The sequence below is a fragment of the Pleurodeles waltl genome, chromosome 10 (genome assembly GCF_031143425.1).
Source record: "Pleurodeles waltl isolate 20211129_DDA chromosome 10, aPleWal1.hap1.20221129, whole genome shotgun sequence".
Taxonomy (NCBI): Eukaryota; Metazoa; Chordata; class Amphibia; order Caudata; family Salamandridae; genus Pleurodeles; species Pleurodeles waltl.
The window spans coordinates 347,335-371,810 of record NC_090449.1 but is presented as its reverse complement, the minus strand read 5'-3'; the positions used below and the strand labels follow the sequence as shown (position 1 = coordinate 371,810).

Sequence of the window (24,476 nt, the reverse complement as noted above, 5' to 3'; positions counted from 1 at the left end):
AATATATTTATTGAAAGGGCTGGAATATACGGTAAAATGCATGAGCTGCAATAATTAGGATAATGCATAAAAAAAGAAGCATGATTGTAGAGGAGTTGTGAATACAAAGACCCCCACCATGTTGCAATAAACATAAAATTTAAAAACCCTAGCATAGAGAACCTAATCCCTACCCGCATGAGAGCGAAGTATGAGAAGCCTAATCTGCCAGTACCATGTCCATGAGAAGCTCCCCCCAGCCCTCGTTACCTTGTAATGAGGTCTCTAGGTCAGACTCTGTGGTGACAAGAAACTGAGATCTGCAGCAAGGCGACATGGATAGTGTTGATGGCATCTGGAAGGAATCCCTCTAATGACCTTGTGTGCGTGAGATCTCTTCATACAGATCATGTAGGGCCCCTGACGCAGGCATGTTCCCAAACAATGGAGAATAAGGCAGACGTGTGGCAGCAACCATATAAACAATCCCTGTCCCAGTATACATTATGTTGCTGTCAAACATAGGTGATAAGGGGCTGTGATGACAATACCTATGTACATCACTGATTATGACGCTGATAGTGACGCCTTCACAGAATGGCACTGATAATGAAAATCAAAACATTTTATAACCATAAACAACGGCAGCCATCTTAAAAGAAATAATAAAAGAAATGCCATAAAACAGACCAAGCTAAGTAGGTTAAAAGTGACTAGATGACGGGGGCACAGGCCAGCCAGCCAAAGGCTAAGCTAAGTCCTGACTCCCAATAAAAACTAACATGGAATCACCACGGTAACCACATCAGGAACTTCTACAGCAGCAAGGCAGAGTTCTTCATTCGAGCCCCCACAACCTACATGCCCCATGCGTTGTGATTGAGTGGTGGCGTTTGAATGATTTTGACTTGCTGGCTGAGGAAGTTGATGTCATTCTTATGGTCAGACACCCTTCGCAAAGATTCTCTGGCCCGGGGCAGCTGTGTTACCTGGTGATGGCCTGAAACACTGACCCCCTTACAAACCAGACTTTCAGGTGGTCTTTTGTTTGCTCTTTTATTCAACAAGATCTTGTGCTGGGCACGTTGAAAAGTTATCTGTTCACACTTTCGGCCGTTCTGTGTTTTCCTGATCAACAATTGTTTAAATCTCTGGTTTTCATATAGTGCGTAAAACAAATTAACCCACATTTACTCCAAGTCATTTGTTACACGATGATGGGACCCAAACTTGATCTTAATGTTCCTCATGTGCACGTGTCCAGCCCCAAAGCACAGGGGCTCTTTACAGCTCCTAACCCCCAAAAATGTCTTCTTTGCAATTATGTCAACTGAGCTACAGAAGCTTTCGGTGCAACCACCCGACACTGCCTTCTCTCTGGCAAATTGGTACTGAGTCCTAGGGCTGCCTTTCTACTGACTGCTGTGACTCCCTTCTATGTTGGCCAGTTCTGTACTATGCTGCCACCATTTGCTTCACCTCACCCATCGAAGCAGGAGGAGAAACTCCATCAACTTCACCGTAAGAGGGCACTGAGCGTTTACATCAACCGCACAAAACACAATCGTGTGGATGGTCCGATTTTTGTGGTTTCTGTGCGACAAAGAAAAGGTTGCCTTGCACAAGATAACCGTGTTATTGTGGCTACACCTCTGCATCAGCTGTGCACTGGCCAAGAAACAACCCCCAGAAGTCACCACTGCACCAGGGCAAAACCATCACAATGACAGTGGCAGCAGGGGTTCCTGTTTTGGACAGCTGCCAGCCTGCAGCATGTGCATCGGTGCATACGCTCATACTGCAATGGCTGGCTTGTCCGGTGAGAAGGCCACTCTGCCCCCCCCTGTTTTGCAGAACTTTTTGGTCTGGGTCCATTCCCCAGACCTCACACCTTTTTTCGAGGTGGAAGGTGGGGTACTGATTTGGTATCTGTTCTATGCATGTGGAGTCTGTGGTTGAAGGTGTCTGTCATAAGAAAAGGCTAGTTACTTTTGGATACTTTGTCTAACTGCAGGTACCCGACTGCCCGACCTTTAACATCTAAAACGGTCCCAAGATAGAATCAGACACACGGTTGCGACCAGTTGTTCAGTGCTACGCGTCTGGGTGCATGGAAGGCAAAGGTGATGAAACGGACTTAAGGGCTTTGGGTCTGGGGTGGTGCTTACTTGTGGCTTGTGTCGGTTACTTCCGTGGTGGCGGTGTTACGACGGAGCTGCACGACAGCACTTACTAGTGTGTGGCAACTCTACTACAAAAACCACCAGCTCCAGTCTGGCGCCCAGGATATTATTCAGACGAGGACGTTCCGGTTAAATCCACCAGAAAGAGTGTTACCGAAGATAAATAACTTCTTGTATTTGATGAAGCTTTGTTTATATAGGACACCAGATGAAAGTGGGAAGAGGAAACACCGACAACGGGTGTGGCAGATCTGGCGAGTAGGGCGAACAAACCGGCATAATACACATGAGGAGCAAAGTGATCGACCTTTTATACATGATTCTTTCTCACAGCGGCTTTTTTAAAGAGGTTTTTGCCATGTTCCTCTTGAGTTGAAGGGTTCAAAGATGACCTGCGAATAATTTCCCTTTGTAATATAGGTTTTCTACATTTGCGTTCTAACATGGCCAATTTCTTTCCTAAAGGAGCTATCACAATAGCCGCTGCCTTGAAAAAGGCCGCATCAACTGCCTCAAAAAAGCATTTGTCCCAAGGAATACTTTGGTGGAGATCTTCGTCCATCTCAGGATCTTGGGAGAGCTGCATTTTTAATAAAGATTTTGGAGCTGGGTGATTAGCGTTCCCCATATAAAAATATAAAGGCTGAAAGCCTTATCGGGGCAAGCCCAAGGACCCAGAAGTTCCCATTTAATCCAAAAGGGCAGGCGCTCCGGGCCAAGGTCCTAAAGCGCAGTTGCAGGGTGTGGGAAAAAATAGTCAACTTTTCTATTACAGACCCCCGGTGGGGCGTCGGTCTCCACAGGCCATAAGGTGTGCTCCTTTGTGGTGAGTAGTTAGAGAGACATCCGCGCCCATCGTTGCGCAGTTAATAGGAACAGAGCGTCACTCGCGAGCCCGGGAAACAGATCTTGAGCGCTCTCACACAGTTGGATGACCGTTCTTTCTTGCATCTGCACCCAATTGAAATACACAAGCCGACAGCAAAATGAACGCCTAAGCCTTCTGTGGTCAATAAACATTAACTCAATTAAGCTTTAACAACAAATTATACAGAAAGAAAGAGAATAAATGTCCTGTCCTCCGAAGGGTTGACCAGAAGAGGAAGCATGAACACTGAAGTTAAACTTTATGAACAATACTCTTATTTGATTGCTTAAACTCTTGTTTTTTCCCCCAAAATTTGGGGGAAACCTAGTTTGTTTTAAAACTATGGCTGCAGGAGAGAATAAATGGAGAAAGATAATCTTCATCTTCAGTCCTGACACAGTATTCCTCTCTAATGGTTACAAGAATTGCTCCATGGGCCTCAAATTAGAATTTTTCCGGTAGCATCAATAATTGCACATAAGACTTGAAGAAGTGCTACGTGTTGTCTGGTTCTCAGAGAGCCCAGTCACAGCAGCCTGGAATTCCATCATGATGTAGCAACAGTAGTTAATAATTTCAGTTACATCCTAGCAGTGAATTTCTGGATTTATAATCCAGTCATTCACACTAGAGGCTCTCTAAAAAAGCCATCCTAACAGGTCTTCTAATTACGGATAGGTCAAATAGAGAAGTTACAAGTCATGCCTTTTTTAGGTCACGGTACAACCCCAAATGTACTCGTTCTGCATTGAGATTTGAATAAACCCATATGATGGGGCCATCCTTTGGCATGCTTCGCTTGACCGACCCTGTGATCCTAAATTGAAACTCTGGGTGTTTAAAAGGATCTGGGATTTCCGTTCTTTCATTTGGTGAGAATTTAAAGACGAGTAATCTCTACTGATTAAAAGAACCGCTCCATGGACCTCAAGTTAGAAGTTTTCCTCTAGCGTCTATAATTCCACATAACACCTGAAGAAGCACCAGCTCGCGAAACGTGTTTTCTGTGGGTCTACATATATTTTTACAACTTCAGGATTGAGGTACATTGGGAAGGGAATCTTTACAATACATGGACATAGTATGTGTTTATATAGTTTGTCTTTATGGTGCAAATAATACAATGAATGTTTATAAATATTTCCTAATGTGGAATTAACTCTATATTGATTGAAAATATACTGTGCTCTAAGACTTTCCTTAGAACTGTAATGTCTCGATCAGTCAGGTTGCAGATCTCTGGGGTTGAGTTGTGCTGCACGAGTTCGATCTTGAACCTGTCTTTTTGTGATAATAGAAATCATTGTATGCTTGCCTTAGAACCCTTGACTCTAAATCATGAGGAATATGTATTTTCTGACTTGTACTCTCCTCTGGGATATATACATGGGTAATATATGTTCTCAGGTGTCGTTGAAGAGCCATTGACGATTTGTCAGTAAGTAGACATTGAGAACGTTTTATTTTGCGCTGAGGGTGGCTGCAAGGTGAAACGTGTGGAAGAGAGACGACCCTGGCCGCTAGGACAGTTGTTCATGTGGTGGGTGGGGCACTGTGTGCTACCAGGACAATAGTTGTGATGGATTACCATGTACCGCTTCTGCAGGGCCCTGCTTATTATTTTCACTGATTCAGGGCTCTAAGAGGGTGTCTTATGCAGCACCTAGTTTGGGGCTGTAAGAGGGTGTCTTATACAGTGCTTAGTTTGGGGCTCTAAAAGGTTGTTTATTCAGTGCCTATTTTGGGGCTGTAACAGGGTACTTTATGCAGTGCCTAGATTCAGGGGTCTAAGAGCTTGTCTTATGCCACGCCCAGTTTGCGGCTTTAAGAGGGTGTCTCTTACAGCGCCTAGTTTGGGGCTCTAAGAGGGTATTGTGCAGTGCCTAGAGTCAGGACTATGCGGTTGTCCTATGCAGTGCCTACTTTGGGGCTGTAAGAAGTGTCTTATTCCGTGCCCCAGTTTGATGTGTCTTCTGCACTGCTGTAGTTCAGGCTCCTAAGCAGACGTCTTCCACAATGCTGTCTTCTGGCCTCTAAGTGGGTGTCTGATGTGGGATTCACTTCTCTCTCGGAGGGCGTTGTTGACAGTGCCACTTAATCTGTATTGTTTTTTTCTGGCTCTCTTTCTTCTTCAGGTCACGGCTGCGGATCAGCAGAAATTGGACCAGTTCTTTGACCGAAACTCCTATATTTCTGGCCAGTACAATGATCAGACGTCCTTTGAGAAGCTCAACACCCACATCAATTCTCTGCCCAATGGCAAAATTGCCAACCGCCTCTTTTACCTGGCCCTGCCTCCGAGTGTCTACGAGGATGTGACCAGGAACATCCGGCTGACCTGCATGAGCAAGGAGTGAGACCTGCTGCTTTATTTGGGGGGCATAGAGCTATCTGGGCGAGCTTGGGGGTCTCTGGACAATTAAGAGGGGATTTAGGGGGTTTCAGAGTTGTTTAATGGAGAGCCCAGGATTCTTGTGAGACGTCCAAGAGCAGACTGAGACCTATTTTTTCTGTGTGAAGGGCTCTGAGCTGTCTGGCAGTGCTCAGTGGTTCTCAGGCTGTTTGGAGGAACCATTATGGGTGTTGCGAGGCCTCCAAAAGTACAGCATAAGATACCACAGTCCGTGTTGAGGGCCCTGAGGAGTCGAATGAGGCGTCCGAGTTTGCTAAGCAGGCAAGGAATGCCTGCGTCCTGTAGAGGGTGTTCAGGTAGGTCACAGGTGTCTTTACAGCCCAATAGTATGGAAAACCAGGGTCCAGTTGTCCTTCACATAACAGACTTTTCACCTTAATAGGATAGACTTGTAGGGTGAAGGTTGCAGACGGTAGTTCTAAAAAATGTCCATTATTACATGAAGTGCCAAGTACTCTTGATGCTCCCTAGTGGCGCTGGGGCTGGTCGTCCCAGCTAAACTTAAAAAAATAAAAGGTGGCACAAAGTGTTTTTAAGCAAAATGTCCTTGCAATTGGCTGATAAGCCATGGTTTTCACATATAGTTCAGATCTCTATGCGGTTCATATGGGCAGTTTCTTTTTTCAACTTGGAAATATCATTTTAAGCAGTTCAATTACTTTCCTTTTTCTGTCCTGTCTCTTTCAAGTAAATTTAAGTCTTCTGCTATGATGGATAATCTACTTGAAAGGGCAAATTACTTTTTGGAAAAATGAAAATACATAATACACTGTCTGAAGCTAATAATAGTAGCCGAGACCTCTCTCACTGGCCTATACCTCAGGGCGGACAATAGAAAAGTGCTGGGTGGAATGTATGAACTAATCACAGCTACTGCTAATTGACTTTGATCTGCCCATTTTGTGTATATTTTCTACCCATGCTGCTTCAGACAGGAATCCGCCATATGCACATGAGCCTTGGTCCTGTTCCAGTAGGAACGGTCCAGCCCAAACTGCCAGACCTGGTGCCCTCTGAATGAGAGCATAGGCAACCCCAGGTGGGTTTTGGCTTATTTGGGCCCGGCTGGTCGGGTGCAGCTGTAGTCCTATGGCACCGTGAGCACCGGACCCACTCTCTGCCTAGCTGTCACACTGAGGACTTGAGCTCCCTCGAAGGTGGGCGCTTGGGCACCCGTGCAGCCTCTTTCTTCCTTCTGCTCTTTGTGAGCCCGAAAGCATCCATGTAAAGAAAATAAAAAGAAGGCATTGAACACCTTGCAGGAGAGGACAACCGTTAACATCCCAAGAATCATGCTGGCAGGACTCCTTCCTCGCTCTGGGTTAGAGTGCGTGACTGCATTACTCTTATCAGCATCACCAAAGAGTGCAGATTAGTGAACACGATTCATAACTCAAAGGGCACTCACCGGTGTCAGTACATCAATGTCTAGTCAGATACTTGCTTCAAAATATAAAAGAAGCATTTTGTTTTTAACTCTACATATTCAAGAAAATAGCGACTCTTGTGAGCAACAAGACAATCTCCTTGAGGTCGGGGCTCTAGTGTTTTGGGGCAAATCCCTGTCCCACCCTCTTTCTTCAAAGCATTTTGGGTTATTCCCCATTCACAGGTGGACGCATCCAGGGAACGCTCACTTGTAGGCCTCACTCAAGAGTTCCCCTTTGACTCTTATTAATTAGTCAAGTTTCCATGATGCTGCAGCATCTTCAGCAGCAAGTCCCCCGGAGCCCAACAGGCCCAATCCAAGTCTCCCTCGCCCCCTGCGGCACAGAACACTCCACGTCTCAGCCGGCGCCCCAACTGTAGGCACTTGCAAGTTCTGATTTTGTTTCGAGAAGTTGGGCTGCTCGTGGTACACGTGGCAGCTCATGGCCAGCGCAGGCTCTCTCCTGAGCAGCACTGCGAGCTTTCCCGAGCGATCGGAGGTGCTCCCAGCCGTTGATCTTTGGTTCCCTACCAGAGGCCAGCGGTGGCGTCCTCGGTGTCCTCCCAAAGTCCTCAGGGCCAATTGGGAGCAGATTTCAATGTGCATGCTTGACCCACTGGACGCACTTCTATACTTCCTGGGCAACGGCCCGCACTTTTTGCGAACACAATACCAGCAGCCCCCCTGGGATACGGGTACTGAAGTACTTGTGGCAAAGTGCAGAATCCTCTGGTTAAATAACCCTCACTATGGTGGTCCCTCCTGGCACACAGGGTTGCTGCTAAGGCACACACTAGTCCAGGCACGCATATCAGCACAGTCACTTCAACAGTGGCCCCCACAGGCATATTGGATCACCCCATTGAGGTGGTATGGGCTTGGCGCTCCATGCATGGCGCTCGATGCGCAGCTCAGTCTAGGGCGCCCCCGGCATATGGGGGGTCACCAAATCACTACTGAACACGGGCAACAAAAGCCTTGTCCTCACTTTGCACAGGCAGTCCTCTTGGTAGGGCTCCCCACTGGACCTCGTTTCCTCCAACGCTCTCTTCTTCACAGGGCACACTGGTCTTAGCAATCAGGCAAGCGCTGCTGCTCCAAGCTTCAGGCCAGGTGCTCTTGGTTTCCTTGGGTGATGCGCCCCCTCCCAGCAGGGAGACCAGCAATCCTGGTCACAAGCAGAAGTCTGGCAGATCTTTCACTTCTCACACAGCATGTCTGCCTGCTTGGCAGACGACACATTTTTGGGATCTTAATCTCCCCAAGTCCATTACCAGACACCAAATGTTATTCAGGGTCTGAGTGTTTGAAGTTTTATCTTGAAGTTCTTCTTCTTTTGAAGTATACACTTTTCTCTCTTTTTTTTTTTCCTCTTGAAAGGCCATCTGTCACAGCAGGAGAGACTCCAAAGCTGATAGTTCCACAGCACAGGCTTGGGAGTGACTAGAGTTCACACCTGGCTGTCGGCCACAGTGATTTGTGCATCAAAAGGTTAATCCCAGGCTCCTAGCCCTTCTCTTTATGATTACCTTATCAGCCCCATCTCGTTCCTGGGATGTGTCCAGGTCCCTTCCTTGAGATCTATCACTGAATCCTAGAACAATCCTTTTGTACAGTGTAAAGGAAGGGTCTCTTCCTCCCTTGCTCCAGTGTGTGTGTGCCACCCAAGTCACAGGAATGCAGCAATAGACAGAACTGTCTAAGGGGATTCCACTCCCCCTCTGGTCTTTTTTTTTTTTCTCTGTCTCTCTGTCTCTCTCTCTCTGTCTCTCTCCCTCTGTCTCTCTCTGTCTCTCTCCCTCTCGCTGCCTCCTCCACCCTTCATGTATTGTACTTTTGGCAAGCACTCCTACACCCGGCATCTGCTTCCCTTGTGCACACTCATTGGATAGCACAACGGCTCTCATATAATGTGTTCCGCGCAGGCATACATACACTCAGTACATGCACTAACTATACATGTTCTTCACAGGATTGCTGTGTTCCTACCCATGCCCACATACTTCCATCACAAAATCACTGCTCCTGTGCTGTGCAACTCTCTACATCCACCTGATGTACACATAGCACACAGCGCCGCACTGCTTAAAAAGGTGAGTGAGCTTCTAGGCCTCATGCCAGTGACACAGGCTGACACGACCTGTTCACTCCTACTCATCAGTACGTGGTATGCTGCCACTGCCACGCTTGTGCTGCTGAACTCTTGTTGAAGACGTTCTTTCCACTATTAGGAGGGTACACTTTGGGCGCCTCTCTGTGTCGAACAGGACCGCAGTCTGTGAGACAGGTCTATGTCATGGCACACATGCGTGATCCATGTTTGCCTATGACAACAAAAAAAACAGCATTATGGGTCCAGACACCGGTATAGTTGGAAACCCAGGACGGGGTACAGTCTCTTGCCATGCTGAGGACCTTTCCGTCCCAACAGAGGGCATGTGGTTTGGAATTTTGTGAGACCAGTACATACAGATAGTAAAGATTTTAGTCAAATTTAAACCCACAATTTCCTATGTTTTAGGTTTGGGATTTCCTCATTAACCCTAAGCTTCATATATGAATTATTGGTGTATCGATGGTAAAATGTCTAATTCTGTAGCTTCTATGTCTAAAATATAGATTTTTTCAAATGTTTTCATGCTACTGAATGGACACGTGGACCAGATTAAGCTGTTTAGCACTTGTGGGTTTACAACCAATTTCTGACCTATATATGTAGTTTTAAACATTTTAAGTAAATGGTTTGCGGTCCCTCCTCATCCCTTTGTAAAACATGTCTTCATATTATAAATGCATGCGTGAGAAGCAGAGTGAATTTGTCCTGTGAGAGGGCTTGCCTTGTAGGGATAAAACAACACCGTTAAGTAGCAAGGATAACTTGAGCTTTTTTTTTTTTTTTTTTTTTTTTTTTGCATTCTCCACCATCCATCAAGTCTGAGGAAAAGAGCATCATGCAATGTGTAGGGAGACATGCTGGTGCTATGAAATAGTGTTCCTCTCTCATACGCCCTCTCTCCTTGTGTTTTTCAGGAAAAATACTGTGTTTTCATGTGTTAGCATTTACTGTAGTGCAACGCTGGCTTTTTTCCTAAGGCCAAGCATGTATTCATCAAGGCTCCTTTGATGTCTTTATCCATTAACGCTTGTGCTGAAGCAGGGCTGTCAGTTCATTAGCGAATCTTCCCCACTTGTCGCACCACACCACAGTTACCTATATAAGGGATCGTCACTACTGTTGGTCTGCGGGATGAGAAAATACGGCCCACAAGCGTACTGTTGCTTCACCCAAAGGAAAGTAAGTAGGGGGAAGATTGTGTAGGACAAGAAAAAGGTGATGGGCAGAAAGCAGGAGTTATTGTTAGTCACTGGTAATTACTCTGGGGCACTGTCCAGTTCATCATTTTTAGCCATTGTGTCGCCTCAGACAGGAACCAGCCATAGGCAAGTCAGCCTTGGTCCGAACTTCCAGGCCTGATGGCAGAGATCTTCCAGGTTCAGGCACCAGTACAGTTTACACCACTCTCACTGGCTGAGGCCTCACACAGCAGAACTGATAAGGTCATAAAAATCCTTTCTGTGGATAGTGAACTGCCGCCAGATGTGTTAGGGGAAGTCAACAAGTGCACTCTACTGCGAAGAAAACAACATCAGCAAAATGTCTCTTGAATTCAACACAAATTACCACTCAAATATAGGCTTTAAATATATCTTGATAAAATGCAATCATTGTGTCCCTGACATCAAGTTGTCTCTTTCTGAAAATACACAAAAACTCAAATACAAATCTCTTAAAATAACCCCCCTCCCCTCCAAATAGAATCTTGTAATTTTAAAGGAGTCGCTCATTGTGTCCCCAAACACTCAGCTGTCACTTCTCTGCTGAGGCTGTCCCTCTAAGCTGCTTCCCAGTGTGAGGTCAATATCTTAAATGAATGTTATGTATTTAGGTTGAGATGTACCAGTCAAGAAAGGCAGCTGCATTAAAGTTTGCTGGAAGAAGTTGAGCAGAAGGGTTGCAGCACCAGATCCTGCCGTACCGGGGTTGCACTCTGGGGCTAGAATAAATTACAGTGGACAGGTTGTAGGCGAGCTGTTGAGCAGCAACTAAGCCAGACACCAAGACTTCAAGTGAGCAATATGGAACTGTATTCTTTGCTGAAGGGGTTCTCAGACCAGGCAATGCCCCTGTATGCGGTGTCTTCCCAGAGTGTCAACCAACATTTCACTCTTTTTCCTTGCAAGTGGACAAGTTTACCTTATATTGCACCTGAATTCAGTTTTAAATGGGCTTCACGGAGTGGATTCACATATGTTTCTATCACTCTCATCTGTCTCACACGGACACACACACACTTAATCCCCTCAACAGGAACAATATAATAACCAGTAGCCACAAATCTGTGAAATTACCCTCCAGGAAGACCCAGTATAATTTTTACTGCACGCCGTTAAAGGATTCTTCTTAAACTTGCACCAGTTTTCAGATGAATATAATCTCTGGGTTAGAGAGCCCACATTTGGCCGTTAGCCTCTCACCAGGGAGTACCTCAGCTTCCTGAACGGTGTTTTAATGCTCCTGGACATTCTCAGCTATTTTAGGGTCGAGCGCAAAGCGCTCTGTCCCTGCTGTACTCTCTATGTGGGCTTGTAACCACGCCCATTTCACGCTCATCAGTTTAGTTGGTTCGTGGACTTGCCTTTTAAAATTTGCTTGATTTCATTTGAGAAAGGCATGTATACGTCATGCCTTTTCCAGTGTTAAGCCCTTCTCGAGCGCACCGGCCAACTACTGAAAACATACGAGGCTCTGGGTTTTCCAAATGGCTTCTGTACTACTTTTTCTCTTTATTTCGTAGGCAGCGTGATCTCACTGAGCAGTAGTCAAGCGCATTGCATGACATGGACCCTGTTGCATGGATAATTGCACTTTTTCCAGTTACATGGATAATTGCACTTTTGCCGATACGTTTCACAGCGAGGGAACTTCAGTTTCCTTTTGTGTGTCTGCTTTGCGCTCATGGCAGCCGTCGGCTCGCTTAAGTGAAACTTTTACTTTTCAGTTTATGTGGTAAGAAAAGTCCTGTTAGGCGTTTACAACGCTAATAGCTTTAACTCGAGCAAACGCGAGACCCGTTTCATACTAATGCTTGTTTAAGGTGTCCTTTCACTCAAGGTCTCGTTCAGCCTTCCCCTCCGGTGTCTTCCTCAAGCATAAACTTGTCAGTCACTGCTTCTGTCAAGGACCCCTCACAACTTTGCTCAGTCTCCCCGTGTCTGAGCTGGCGTGACCCTCACTTCCTGGGCCCTGATGATTCCTCGCACAGAGATGCTCCCAACTCACACACTCAGCCTCACTCGCTCTCTGGTGGCCCTTTTTACACTTCTTGGCCCCCTTTGTTATTCCTTCTCTCTCGGTCTCCCTGTCCTCTTCTGATCATCTGTCTCAGTGGTGGGCTCTCCCAAGTCCATACCTTTCTTCTTACCTCATTTCTTTGATCTTTGTTCAGTGTTTTCCTTTCTGTTGGTCTCTTCCTCAACCCTGGTCATTATCCCTCTCTTTCTTGGGTTTCTCTACAGTGGATGGAACCGGGTCATTGTGGAGAAGCCTTTCGGGAAAGATCTGGACAGTTCCAACAAACTGTCCAATCACATTTCATCGCTTTTCAAAGAGGAGCAGATCTACCGCATAGACCACTATCTGGGCAAAGAGATGGTGCAGAACCTCATGGTGTTGCGGTGAGTACCTCAAAACCCGCCTTGTGTGTCCCTCTTGCCCCTCAGTGTGCTGATTTGAACCCTCTGTCACCTTGTGGTTCTGTGGTGAATCCTGTGCTTCTCTCAAGTGTTGGGTGCCCCACGTGGTATTTCTAAGGCCACAGTGTATCCCTCTTGGGGCTGTGGTAACCAGACTGTAACCCTCTTGTGGTGCTGCAGTGAGCCGCGTGTGATACATGTGGTTGTGGTGATTGCATTGTGTCCCTCTTGTGGTGCTACAGGGAGCCCTGTGTGATGTGTGTGGTTGTGGTGATCGCTGTGTATCCTTTGTGGTGCTGCAGTGAGCCCTGTGTAACACCTGTGTGGTTGTAGTGATTGCTGGGTATCCTTTGTGGTGCTGCAGTGAGCCCTGTGTGACGTGTGTGTGGTTGTGGTGGTTGCTGTGTATCCTCGTGGTGCTGTGATGAACCTTGTGTGTCCCTCTGGTGAGACTTTGTCAGGGCTCCCCACTTCCTGTTTATTCTCTTATCTGCCTACTCTCTCTTCCCACCCTCAGCCCTCTCTCTCTTCCCACCCTCAGCCCTCTCTCTCTTCCCACCCTCAGCCCTCTCTCTCTCTTCCCACCCTCAGCCCTCTCTCTCTCTTCCCACCCTCAGCCCTCTCTCTCTCTTCCCACCCTCAGCCCTCTCTCTCTTCCCACCCTCAGCCCTCTCTCTCTCTCTTCCCACCCTCAGCCCTCTCTCTCTCTTCCCACCCTCAGCCTTCTCTCTCTCTCTCTCTTCCCACCCTCAGCCCTCTCTCTCTCTTCCCACCCTCAGCCCTCTCTCGTCTCACCCTCAGCCCTCTCTCTCTCTCTCTCGTCTCACCCTCAGCCCTCTCTCTCTGTCTTCCCACCCTCAGCCCTCTCTTTCTCTCGTCTCACCCTCAGCCCTCTCTCTCTGTCTTCCCACCCTCAGCCCTCTCTTTCTCTCGTCTCACCCTCAGCCCTCTCTCTCTGTCTCTCGTCTCACCCTCAGCCCTCTCTCTCTGTCTTCCCACCCTCAGCCCTCTCTTTCTCTCGTCTCACCCTCAGCCCTCTCTCTCTTCTCGGCATCCACAGTCTTTCTCGCTTCTCACCCTCAGCTCTCTTCCCCAGGTTTGGTAACCGCATCTTTGGCCCCATCTGGAATCGAGACAACATTGGGTGTGTGGTGCTGACCTTCAAGGAGCCCTTTGGAACCGAAGGTCGTGGGGGTTACTTTGACGAGTTTGGGATCATTCGGTGAGTACAAACCTGTGGGAAGTTTTGCAGAGGGCCCGTGGGTTCTTCAGCTTTCACTGGTGGTGTTCACTCCAAACCCTCCTCCTTCATGAAGTAGCTCGGAAGCTTGCTCACTACTTTGTGGGGTGCGATACTCATAGGGCAGAGGCCCCTCATTCATGCTCATAGTATTGTCCTGTTGGGGTGTGCTGGAAGCCCTGGTACAGCCCGGGGTGTCCACTTGGGGTACTTGCGAAGCCAAGCCCCGGTCCCCAACACATGCACCAGCATGCAGAGCCCCATGCGCGCTCTGTGAGCACTGGATGAAGGGGGCTGACCCAAAGCATCTCCGTGTATGCGTAGACACAAGTGTTTTTATTCGTGTTTTTATCATTACATAAGCCTCTTGAGACAGGTAAAGCAGTTTCTAGGATAGATCGAATAATGTCTCCAGAGTACAAACAAGTGATGCTGAAACCAGCCCACAACGCTCAACCAGACGTGCTGCCGTTCTGCATCAAAAACTGAAGCTTTGACCCCTAAATCAGTTCTGAGATGTTTCAGCATCAGCCCGTCGGGAACGAAAACTGTTTTTAAAGGCAGCTTTTGAGGTGGCTGTTAATACAGCTCCTGCAATGAAAAGAGAGCGGGATTCTTGGTACAAATGTTCCTCAGAAGCTTTGCTCTCTCCTGACCATGTTTCTGAGGTATTCATCTTTTTCCAGTCATACATGTCCATTCAAGGTGACCTATGTCCCTTGATGACTGACAGACCACCAAAACGTGCCCCTTCCTGAGTGGGCAGTCACTGCTGCCTGTCCACCTAGACTCCGTCATGGGTGGTAGTGACGGAGTGAGCCGAGTCCAAGGCGCAGGCCTTACCCACGTGCCCTGGTCAGGAGACGCCAACCAGTTCTAGCCACTGAAAGGTGACGGCTGATTGATTCTCTTCCACGGAAGGAGGAAGCTATCGGGACTGCTCCAGACTGCAGAGAGGAAGACAGCAAGTTCAAAGTCGGTTTGTTGAGAGTGGAGATGTGTATCAAATCCTGGCTAACCGGTGTCCCTGGCACTCACTGACCTTGTGAGGCCTGAAGAGCCTTGTGGACGGCTGCGCAGGTCAACGGGAGTCACTTCTCATAGTACCCGTGAGATGTGTCCCCAAGATCCCAGAAGAGACGATGACCCATTGAAGGGCGTAGATGCAGGGACGCGGCGATGAGATGCAGGAATCCGCAGGGTGCGCACAGGGACGTCCTGCGGATGAGCTGTGCGGTAACACGGGCTCTCTAGCCTGGAGGCCGCACTGAAGAAGTACCTGGAGATCAGCAGTGTTCTGGAGCCGAGCTCTGGGAACGAGGGAAGCTCTGTTAGCAGGGACCACAGGGCACAAAGAGGATGAGAAATAACTGACGTCAGGAACCAATCAGCCGAATGGTGACAGAATGATCAAGCCACCGCCAGCATGCCCCCAACGCCACAGACAGACAAAAGATGTGCAGCACCAACTAGTGGGGCCCCGTGGAGCTGGGCCGCTCACTTTAAATAATACCTGCGATGGCCAAGTAACCGAGGGAGCTGCCGAGAAACTCACTCCCTTTTAGAATTTTGAACCTCTTTACCCAGCAAACGAAAGCCCACGAGTTGCCCAGACGTGGATTTTCAGCAGTGTAAGATGAGAGCAGTCGCCACAGAAAGGTAGCTTCCTTGCCATGACACTAGTGAACCTGGCCGTGGTAAAGGGAACGCCACGCCTCCCTGACACGGGGCTGTAGTGGCCCATTCAGGTCCCTGGAGATGGACCTTTGGCTCTTTTGTCCGGACCGGAATGCAAATCTAGATATTGATTAGGTTCAGAAGAGGCCATAGAGGAGAGCTAATAAAACGAGAAGTTCTTCTTCCAGGCTCTTCTACTCTTTGCCAAGATTTGCTTGTCATTCAAACCAACACAAACGCCTTTCTTTAAGAGAAGCATTCTGGCACCAACCTTCCTCTCAGGACCGGCCAGAGGTACTCGTTATTTAATTCACTGTCATTAAGTGACTACCCAGATATGTCGGAAGTCTCGCTATGCATCTGTGGCAGCAGTAAAGCCCTATTGGTGGCCTGCTGGCAGATAGCACCACAAAAACTCACTACTAACCTGACAATACTTAACTCTACTTGAAGTCTTCTCCACTCCAGACATCCATCTCCTCAAACACTGCCTGCACCTCATGCAGACCTGTAACCAGAACCCACCGGAGACTCAACCCAGCTAAGACAAACATTCTCTTATTCACCAAGAACAGCAAGCAAGAAATAGTACAGACTTGATGCAGTGACTTGAACTGGGACAGCTTCTAACCCCAGCTTTCACCAAATACCAAGTCATTTGAATTCACCCTTGGCACCAACCTCACCCTCAAGGAATTCATTGGCTTGAGAACAGAGATGGCTAGGTACCAGCTCTCACTTAAAAAAATGAAAACTGAGACTTCCTCCCAGAAAGCAATTCACAACTACTGGGCCAACCCTCAGACTTGCATCTGTATTCATGAGCCTGCTTCATGGCTTCCGTGACTGCACACTGGGCACCCTTTAAGGCCATTCTTTACGACACAGCACGTCTCTTCCAGGATCAAAAGAAATATGAGCACATTATCCTCATCCTGATGGAACGCCATTGACTCCGGTGGCCAGGCTTCATCGTTTACTAAGCCATCACAACGAGCAACCACGCATATATATCTGTCCATCAAGCTCACCATCTCTAGTGGCTTTTGGCATACCTGCAATCAGAACACCATCAAACTGGACAGAAAGAAGTCTAAAAAAATGTTAAAAAACAAGGCAGCATGCCTTATCCTTCTAGGCACCCTTGACCTGGAAGAACTCCTCAGCATCCTTCAGATCTGCTTCAGTGCTTCTCCAGTGTAGGGAAGAGCTGAAGACTCATCTTTAAAGATCACTTTGTCGTGATGCAGTAAGAGCAAGCTTTTGCTCTCAGGAGGCAGCCGCCCCTCCAGTCACTCGTTGACTGTGTTATTGCCTTCGATCGTGCAGTGTTCCGCTGCCTTCTTGGCTGGGTGTGGAAGTACTGCAAGGTACCTTTAGAAGAGGTCCTCTGTGTTGCTTATGTTCCCTATACTCGTGGTTTAGCCACCCCAACAAGTAAGAAGTACCTTGGATCCAGCGCTGCAGCAGTGCTCGACAAGTTGAAGTACACTGATTGTCTTTTAGATGCTTTTATTAGAACTCATTTCTCCGTCTCATGCTGGCTGATATGGGCTCCATCCCAGCCAGATACAACTTCCAAATCTAGAAGAGAACGAAGAACTTTCAGTAACTTTGAACGTCTTCTCAGATGAGTTTAGATGATTGAATACAAGACTTTTGTGACTCGCTGGCTCAACTCTTTTTGCCGCCACGGAACTGGGTGTCGGATATGTGTATCGGTTCAGCTGTGCAGTCTTCACTGAAATAAAAGACCCCAGTAAAGGGCCTTACCTTCTCTTTGGTGAGAAAGGTCTCTTGGCACTGAGCATTGCAGGTTCTATTGACCAAAGGGCGTTGTGTCTATATCAAGTCTGCTCTAAGCAGGTTTGATCTGAGTCCTTTGTGATCCGATTGCTCAAAGCTTACCTCTGCAGCTCATGTAAGAAAACCATTGTGACGCCCTGGGCAGGTCACCCAAGGACCTTATGTGAGATTCTGTAGTGGCTTTTTTGATGGCACTTAAAACCCTACCGCTTGTCCTCCTCACTGATTGAAGACTACTGCCTTCTGGTTGGTAGGAGAGCTTCACACCACCTCCTGGCTGGGACAGCCATCACTTGGGACTCTGGTCAGGGCCACATAAAGCTGGTGGCTCACACTCGGCATTGCGGTGGCGGAGATCTGAGGGCAGAAAGAAAGTGCTACGCCCAGATGCAATGTAAACCAAGTTGCTAAGATTTTCTTCTACAAAAAATGTCATTACTTTTAATCCTGGTCTTTACTAGTCACACATCCTGGAAGGCTCTACTGCAGGCTGTTTGTGGCTACAGGCACTTAAAGAAATTCTGTTTCTGAATGTTTTAAATGGACGGCTACTTTTCTGCTGTTTTCAGGCTGAGGTGCGTCGACCTAGCAAAGGTTCTTACAGGAGTAGGCAGCCAAGTCAATTTTTTTATTTTTTATATTTAAGTGCTATTGAAGGAATGTCTCAAATTTTGAACATCAAAGAAAAGACAAGTAGAGAAAATCTCAGTAAACAGAAGAGCGAACAGTGGGACAGGAGTGGGTTCCAGCTTTGGTGACGTATTAACACGTATGAAATAAAACCTTAAGTAGAAGCACGCGCATGTAATATTTGAACCAAAGACAGCATTGCATTTGCAGCTAACCAAATGAATTGGTATTGCAATATTTGTGCGTCATTTTTATCTGCACCCATCCCCATCAGTGCAGGTGGTGCACAGATATTTCACAACTTGTGGAGCTTAATATATTTGTACTTTTTGGAATCGATATATCATACTTTTATCTGTATTACATCATATTACAATTATCCCAGCTCACTCCAGTCTTCCGAAAGGAAGCTTTGCCCTCTGCACGCTGCCAGGCAGAGACTCTAGTGACTGTTCCACCTTTGTTCAGCCACTCAGAGCCTGGTCTTGGGATGTGGCAGAAAGAGGCTTGGAAGCCCTTGCAGGCCCGGCGTCCTTGAAGGAGGCAGAAATATTTCATTCTCTGTAAGAGAACGTTACAGGGGTGTCTGAAGCTTGAGAGCTGCGTTTGCCCTGGCCAGCCTAGGAGGGAGGGGTTAAAGGGACATCTGTTTTAGTGGCTGCTCAGAAGTCCAGAAGCTCTTTGAGTGCTGTCTTTATCCCACATTGACTTCTCTCTCCTTCTTTTCAGAGACGTCATGCAGAATCACCTTCTGCAAATGTTGTGTCTTGTGGCCATGGAGAAGCCCTGTTCTACTGGCTCCGATGATGTCCGTGATGAAAAGGTTGGCCTCCTTCTGATAGTTGCATTTTGCTCTAGTGGTTCCAGGGTGGGTATGTGACGGAGACCCTTGCTTTTCTACCACGTCATGGTATCTACAGTGCCAGCTCATTCCTGGGTAAGAAAGTGCAGAGAGGATAGTGCTAACCTTCTCTCAACCTCCACTTCTCCGCTCCTCCCCAGTCCGCCTGCGTGGTGTCGGGTCTTGGGCACTGGTTGGAGTGACCTGGCAGGCCAGGCCCAGGCGTCCACACACGAGTTCCCTCCACATTGCCTGTGCTGCAGGACCCGCACTGTCTGCATGATGATGCTGTGGCACGATTAGCACTCAGTCTCAACCGAAGCAACGGCCTTCACGTTCCTCTCTGCGGTTGTTGGGAGCAGCTTTTAAACAAGCCCTTTAAACTGTGAAACCTATCACATCAGCAAGCGCTTTGAGCCCAGTGACACAGCTGTCATTCCAGCTCCTGACTGCAGCAGCGGATCTCAGCCTCCCATCAGAGGGGGCCAGGGATGACCTGCGCTGTTTCACCTATTGAAATGCAGTTGTCAGTACCGCGGGCGTGCAGTGTGTGCTGTACATTGTAGGGTGTCTGGTGGGGGACTTCAGTGGTAGGGTCTGCTGTGCAGGATTGTACTGAGGGGGATCCGGTGGGGTCTGCAGTGTAAGGTGTCTGTTCTGTGGTGTCCATTCTCACACTTGCAGGCTGTGATCTATCTTGTGTCCGTGTGATGCTCGTTGTAGGGTTTGTAGTATAGGTTATCTGCTGCAGATAAAGGTCTGTGGAGGGATGTTCATTGTAAAGGCTGCAGTGTGGAGTGCATACTTGCGATTAGTGTGTTGTAGTGTCTGCGAGCTAGTGTCTGCATTGTGTGGTACTCGTTGTGCTTGCATGCATTGTAGGGCCTGTGTTTTGTGGTGTCTATGGGTTTGCTTCTCTTGGGGGTGTGGAAGCAGCTGTTTGAGGTCCAGGAAGATGGTGCATCACTGGTAACACAGATGTCCTCCTTTAGGTGAAGGTTTTGAAGTGCATCTCTGAGGTGACACCGAGTAATGTCGTTCTGGGACAGTATGTGGGGAACCCCAAAGGAGAAGGAGAGGCCCAGAAGGGTTACCTGGACGACCCCACAGTGCCTGCCGGCACCACCACGGCCACGTTTGCTACTGCTGTGCTCTATGTGCACAACGAGAGATGGGATGGTGAGTACAGGGCAAGCATTGAAGTACGCAGGGAATGGAGGCTCGGGTGGTAGTCGCATTCAAGAGGACACTACGGGCAAGGCTACCACCACCTCTCTCAAGCCTTCTCCCCTTCCCCACCGCCCCCTGATCCACCTTCACCACCACCTCACTCCCTGCTTTTCTTCTCCCCCCACCAAACCCCCCATTCACCTGCATCTCCTACTGCAGGAGATCTGACATCGGGTTCCCCTTTATTTATTGGGGAGGATTTGTGTGGGATGCAGCAGGACCCCGATCCATGGGACACATGACCCCAATCTCATGATCAGTACAGGCCCAGATTTGAATGCTGCACGACCCTCCCCACCAGAGGATACTGCATCCTATCAGCAGGAAGTAGCTTGGGCAGCCGCCTTCCGCAGTGTTGAACTGCTCATTGAGCAGGACTTCCTGTTCGATACTCTTAACAGCCACTCCTAGGAATATCCAGTTCCTCCCCATGCTCCCTGGCATGCTTCAACACGCAGATGATATTTTTAAAGAACCTGCCTGCTCTAGGGTTATCACCCCTAGAGTACACAAAGTATAAACGTGCTCCCTTTGATCCACTATATATCAGATCCCATGTCGCACCAGACTCGGTAGTGGCCACCACTGCGCATAAGTGGGCCATAGTCAGGCCACGGGGGACTCTCCTCCCCAGACCAGGAGAGCCCAAAACTGGCTACTGCCAGCAAAGGGTGGCTGCACAGGCGGCAATCACTGGTGCAGCGCCATTTCACAGATCTTTCTAGCGAGGTATGATCAGGCTCACTGGGATGAGATGGAGGAGCTCCTCCAAAACAAGACAACCCCTTCTCCTCGAAGGGGCCAGAGTCGATTCCAGTACAGCACCAGGGAACAGGAGTATATTCCCCATACTGGCTCGCTCAGGCCTAATCTGGACTTCAGACCATTAAACCAGTACATTCTCTCAGGACTCTTTTATAAGGGTACATTTCAAGACGTTATTTCACTTCTACAACACGGCCACTTTATGACGGCTCTAGATCAGAAGGACGCCTACTTCCATATCCCCGTCCACCCTGCACACTGCAATTACCTAAGGTTTGTAGTTGCAGACAAACACTAGCAGTTCAGAGTCTTGCCTTTCGGAGGCACGACTGCTCCCAGAGTCTTCACAAAGTGCTTAGCAGGAGTTGTTGCACACCTCAGAACACAAAACATACATGTGTTCCATCATTTAAATGACTGGCTCATGAGTATATCCTTAATTCGTGGTTGGCAGACGGCAAGAAACAGGACCTTAAGATCACCTTTGGAAAGCAGAATTAAGAAATGTGCACATCACTCTGCCTGCTGGCACAAGTCACGGGACGAGAGGTCAGGTTAATTCCAGCGCAGATCTTTTTGTCTTGGTTCGATTCTTGCTCTGACAACCAGGTCTGGGCTGAAAGTAATGATCTCCCCTCAAGGATAAAACACAGATTCTCTGACTCCACGGCTTCCCCTTGTGATAACCAGTTGGGTTGCTCCATGTCGCTCCTCCACATTGGAGGAAGGCTTTGAACAATTCATTGTCTCTGCTCCGTTAAAGGACGGTGTTCAGCAAGTCCGTGTCTTCTGCTTTTGCGTTGATGTGGTTCTCATTCAAGGCCAGACATCAGTCCTCGCATAGAATGACAACTTAAATTCACTCCGAGGCTGTCGCATCAGGTCTGGGTGTTTGGAATATGAGTAAAATGCACACTTTTGGGATTACCCCAAATTAGATCTGGACTTCACCATGTTCTGAAAGAAAGCTGAAAGTTCTTCACAGCTTTGTCGGTGGCACAGGGCACACCCCACATGGACACCGGGCACCGGCTGAATGCCAGTGTGCACGGTGCAGCAGCAAGAGTTGTCTTTGACCAACCCTTGCCCTCGATGCCACGCAGGCGCACGAAGGCTTCAGGGTGCTTTAACCCTGCCCTTGCCCTGGAACCCACGCATGCGCACGAAGGCTTCAGAGGGGACTCTCAAAAGACCTGCTGTTCATCCTCGATTGCCTTCTCCTGGTCAGGGTTGGTTGCATCTCGCGTGTTACTTTGGAAAGGTGTTAGAAGGCGAGAGAACAGTTCATTCCCGCAGGGAGGGATAAGTGTAGCTCGGGCTTTCACTCTCCACACAGTTACTGTAGGAGAGAAGTCACTAGTGGCTGGAGGCCTTGTGGGATGGAGAGGTGCTCCTGCTGGTGTCAGTCCTCTCTGGACCTCCTTCTCCCTGCGCACTCCGCTCCGAGTCCAAACCCCTCCTGACCTCCAGCAGGCACAGCTTGGGCTCACTGCTGCGCTGCCAGAGCTCTGGAGCCCGAAGAACCTTCCCTGTGGGAAGCAGGAGCAGAAGCGAGAATACTTGTTCTACTTGTTCTACTTTAATGAAGATGTTTCTTCAGATGTCCCTTCGGGTATGTGCTCAGATCCTTTACAGCCCAGCTTTGTCGGCCGCGCCAATGCACTGTACCTTGGTCTGCCAAGGAGCTTTACCTGCCAGCCGCAGATGGTCCAGGATGCAGCCGTGAGTCCGCCTCACCCTTCGCCTTCCTCGCCGCAGGTCCCTGTCCTAGATAAAATCAGTTTAAAACTCTTTCCCTGCCCTGCCGGGCTTTTCATAAGAGGTCCTGTTTACCTCTAAAAACGCATCACGCCTTATGTGCTAGACCTCTTCTCAGATCGTGCAACGCTCCCCTCACTCAGCTCAGCGGATTAGCCAAAGGGTGGAACACTTGACCCTGGATCTCCATGAACCCCCTCCTGAGCCCATCGTACGAAAGAAACCGAAGTCTGTTTTTCAGACAGTCACACCCCTGCAGCCCCCCTTTTGTTGTTCTGACACCTGTCGTGCGCCTAAACCCAGCAGCCTAATCTCTTTGGGGAGCTGTAGACCTTTTATACCTTTACATTAATCAATGCGCTTTTCTCTGCCCTGGACAAGAGGGCTCCCAGGTGGCTTTCTGGACTGCCTTTAATTAGTTGTTAAGGAGTTCACAAGTATTCTCCCAGATTTTGCGTATGGACAGTGTTGAATGAGAGAGGTTTTTAAGTGAAAACCTAGTGGCTCTTTTTTGATTATCAACTGTTTTGTGAAACGGTTTAATATTTATTTAGTGACCATAACCTGTCCGCTTTGATATTGTGGTTGAAAAGCAATTACAGCGTACGTCTGAGGCTCATCCCCGGACAGACCGCCTCTGCTGCTGATGGGGAGCCCCCTGAGCAGCCTAGGGTTGGCAGGTGTCTAGAAGGATGTGCCTTGGATGGGGAAGCAGGGTGACCAGTATCGCAAAGCAGCCCTTGTTACTTGGCCCGATGTCCCCTCTCCTGGGAAGGACTCTTGCTGTCTGCCTTGAGCCAGGCGAAGGAGAACGTGTGGAGCAGCCTCAGGAGTGCTGTGGGGTTACAGCACCGGCGCGTAGAGGTGGCCGATTAAAAAGCAGTCCTGTAGTCTGGTACATTTTGAAGCGGAGAGATTCAGCAGCCAGGACCATTGCCCTATTGTTCTCAATATGAAGTTTTTTTTATCTGGTGATTGTTCAGTTAATTCAAAACTAATTTGGGCCAGCCTTCTACATACATGTCTTCAAATTACTATAAAATATTGATGATCTTATCCATGTTCTTGCTCAAATCGCTGATTACGCTTTGCTTCTGTGCTTCGGAATACGTCTCCTCAACGTTAGCATAGCTGTTTTACATGCCACCCGGCCATGCTATGTCAGCACCAGAGAATACTTCCCTGAGGAAGCTTCACTAGTCCCTGAGTATTGAAAGGTCACCATGCAAGGCTCTTGGTGATCAACACAGTAGTTTTATGGAGCCTCGTACCGCTGGATTTTGTCAGTGCGGGCCAGCCACACATTCCTGATGCGGCTTGTTTGAAGGAAGATGAAGCTGGCTCTGGTGGTTCAGTGGGATAATGCATCCACTGCAGGGATCTGCTTGAACTCATGGTCACAGGTTAAAATCCTGGCGGATCCACTCAGCCTTTCATCCTTCCATGATGTCCTTTTAGGTGAGTGTGTGCTTTACATATACAAGTAATGTTATAGGACTTTCACACATCCTTCTGAAAAAGATGTTCGGGTAAAAATGAGCTTCCTATTCTGTCATCCAGGTGCACACGATGTGGCAGGTCTTTCTACGGCCCTGCCTTTTGAGTGGCCTTCTTTCCCTTTTGCAGCATTGCGAGGAGTTTGTTAAATTTCAGTCTTCAAAGCACATTACATCAGGTTGGCAGAGGGCATAGAGATGTATATAGCGCTTTATGCTCCATCCCACCTAAAGCTGGCCCCTAGCAACATTCGAGGTTCACACAATACCAAAGCACCCTTTTCGAAGCCGAAGCCCTCCCTTAGCAGGCACCAGGGTGTAGCTTTGTCTTCACTACAAGGCCTTCCATTGTATTCTCAGCACAAAAGAGGTACCCAAGGAACTGGCAGTGCCACACCATGGCTGTT

The 24,476-nt window shown here is 48.3% G+C and overlaps 1 protein-coding gene across 5 annotated transcripts in view; it reads left to right on the top strand.

The window, feature by feature from the left end:
- The window catches only part of G6PD (glucose-6-phosphate dehydrogenase), a 120,706-nt gene that overhangs the window by 47,822 nt on the left and 48,408 nt on the right, over positions 1-24,476 (top strand). For all 5 annotated transcript variants that reach the window (XM_069209282.1, XM_069209284.1, XM_069209286.1 and 2 more), the window contains 5 exons: positions 5,166-5,383; positions 12,450-12,608; positions 13,723-13,848; positions 18,709-18,802; positions 19,813-19,999. In XM_069209282.1, coding sequence (XP_069065383.1) covers positions 5,166-5,383; positions 12,450-12,608; positions 13,723-13,848; positions 18,709-18,802; positions 19,813-19,999 — 784 coding nt within the window. The remainder of the gene's footprint in view (positions 1-5,165; positions 5,384-12,449; positions 12,609-13,722; positions 13,849-18,708; positions 18,803-19,812; positions 20,000-24,476) is intronic.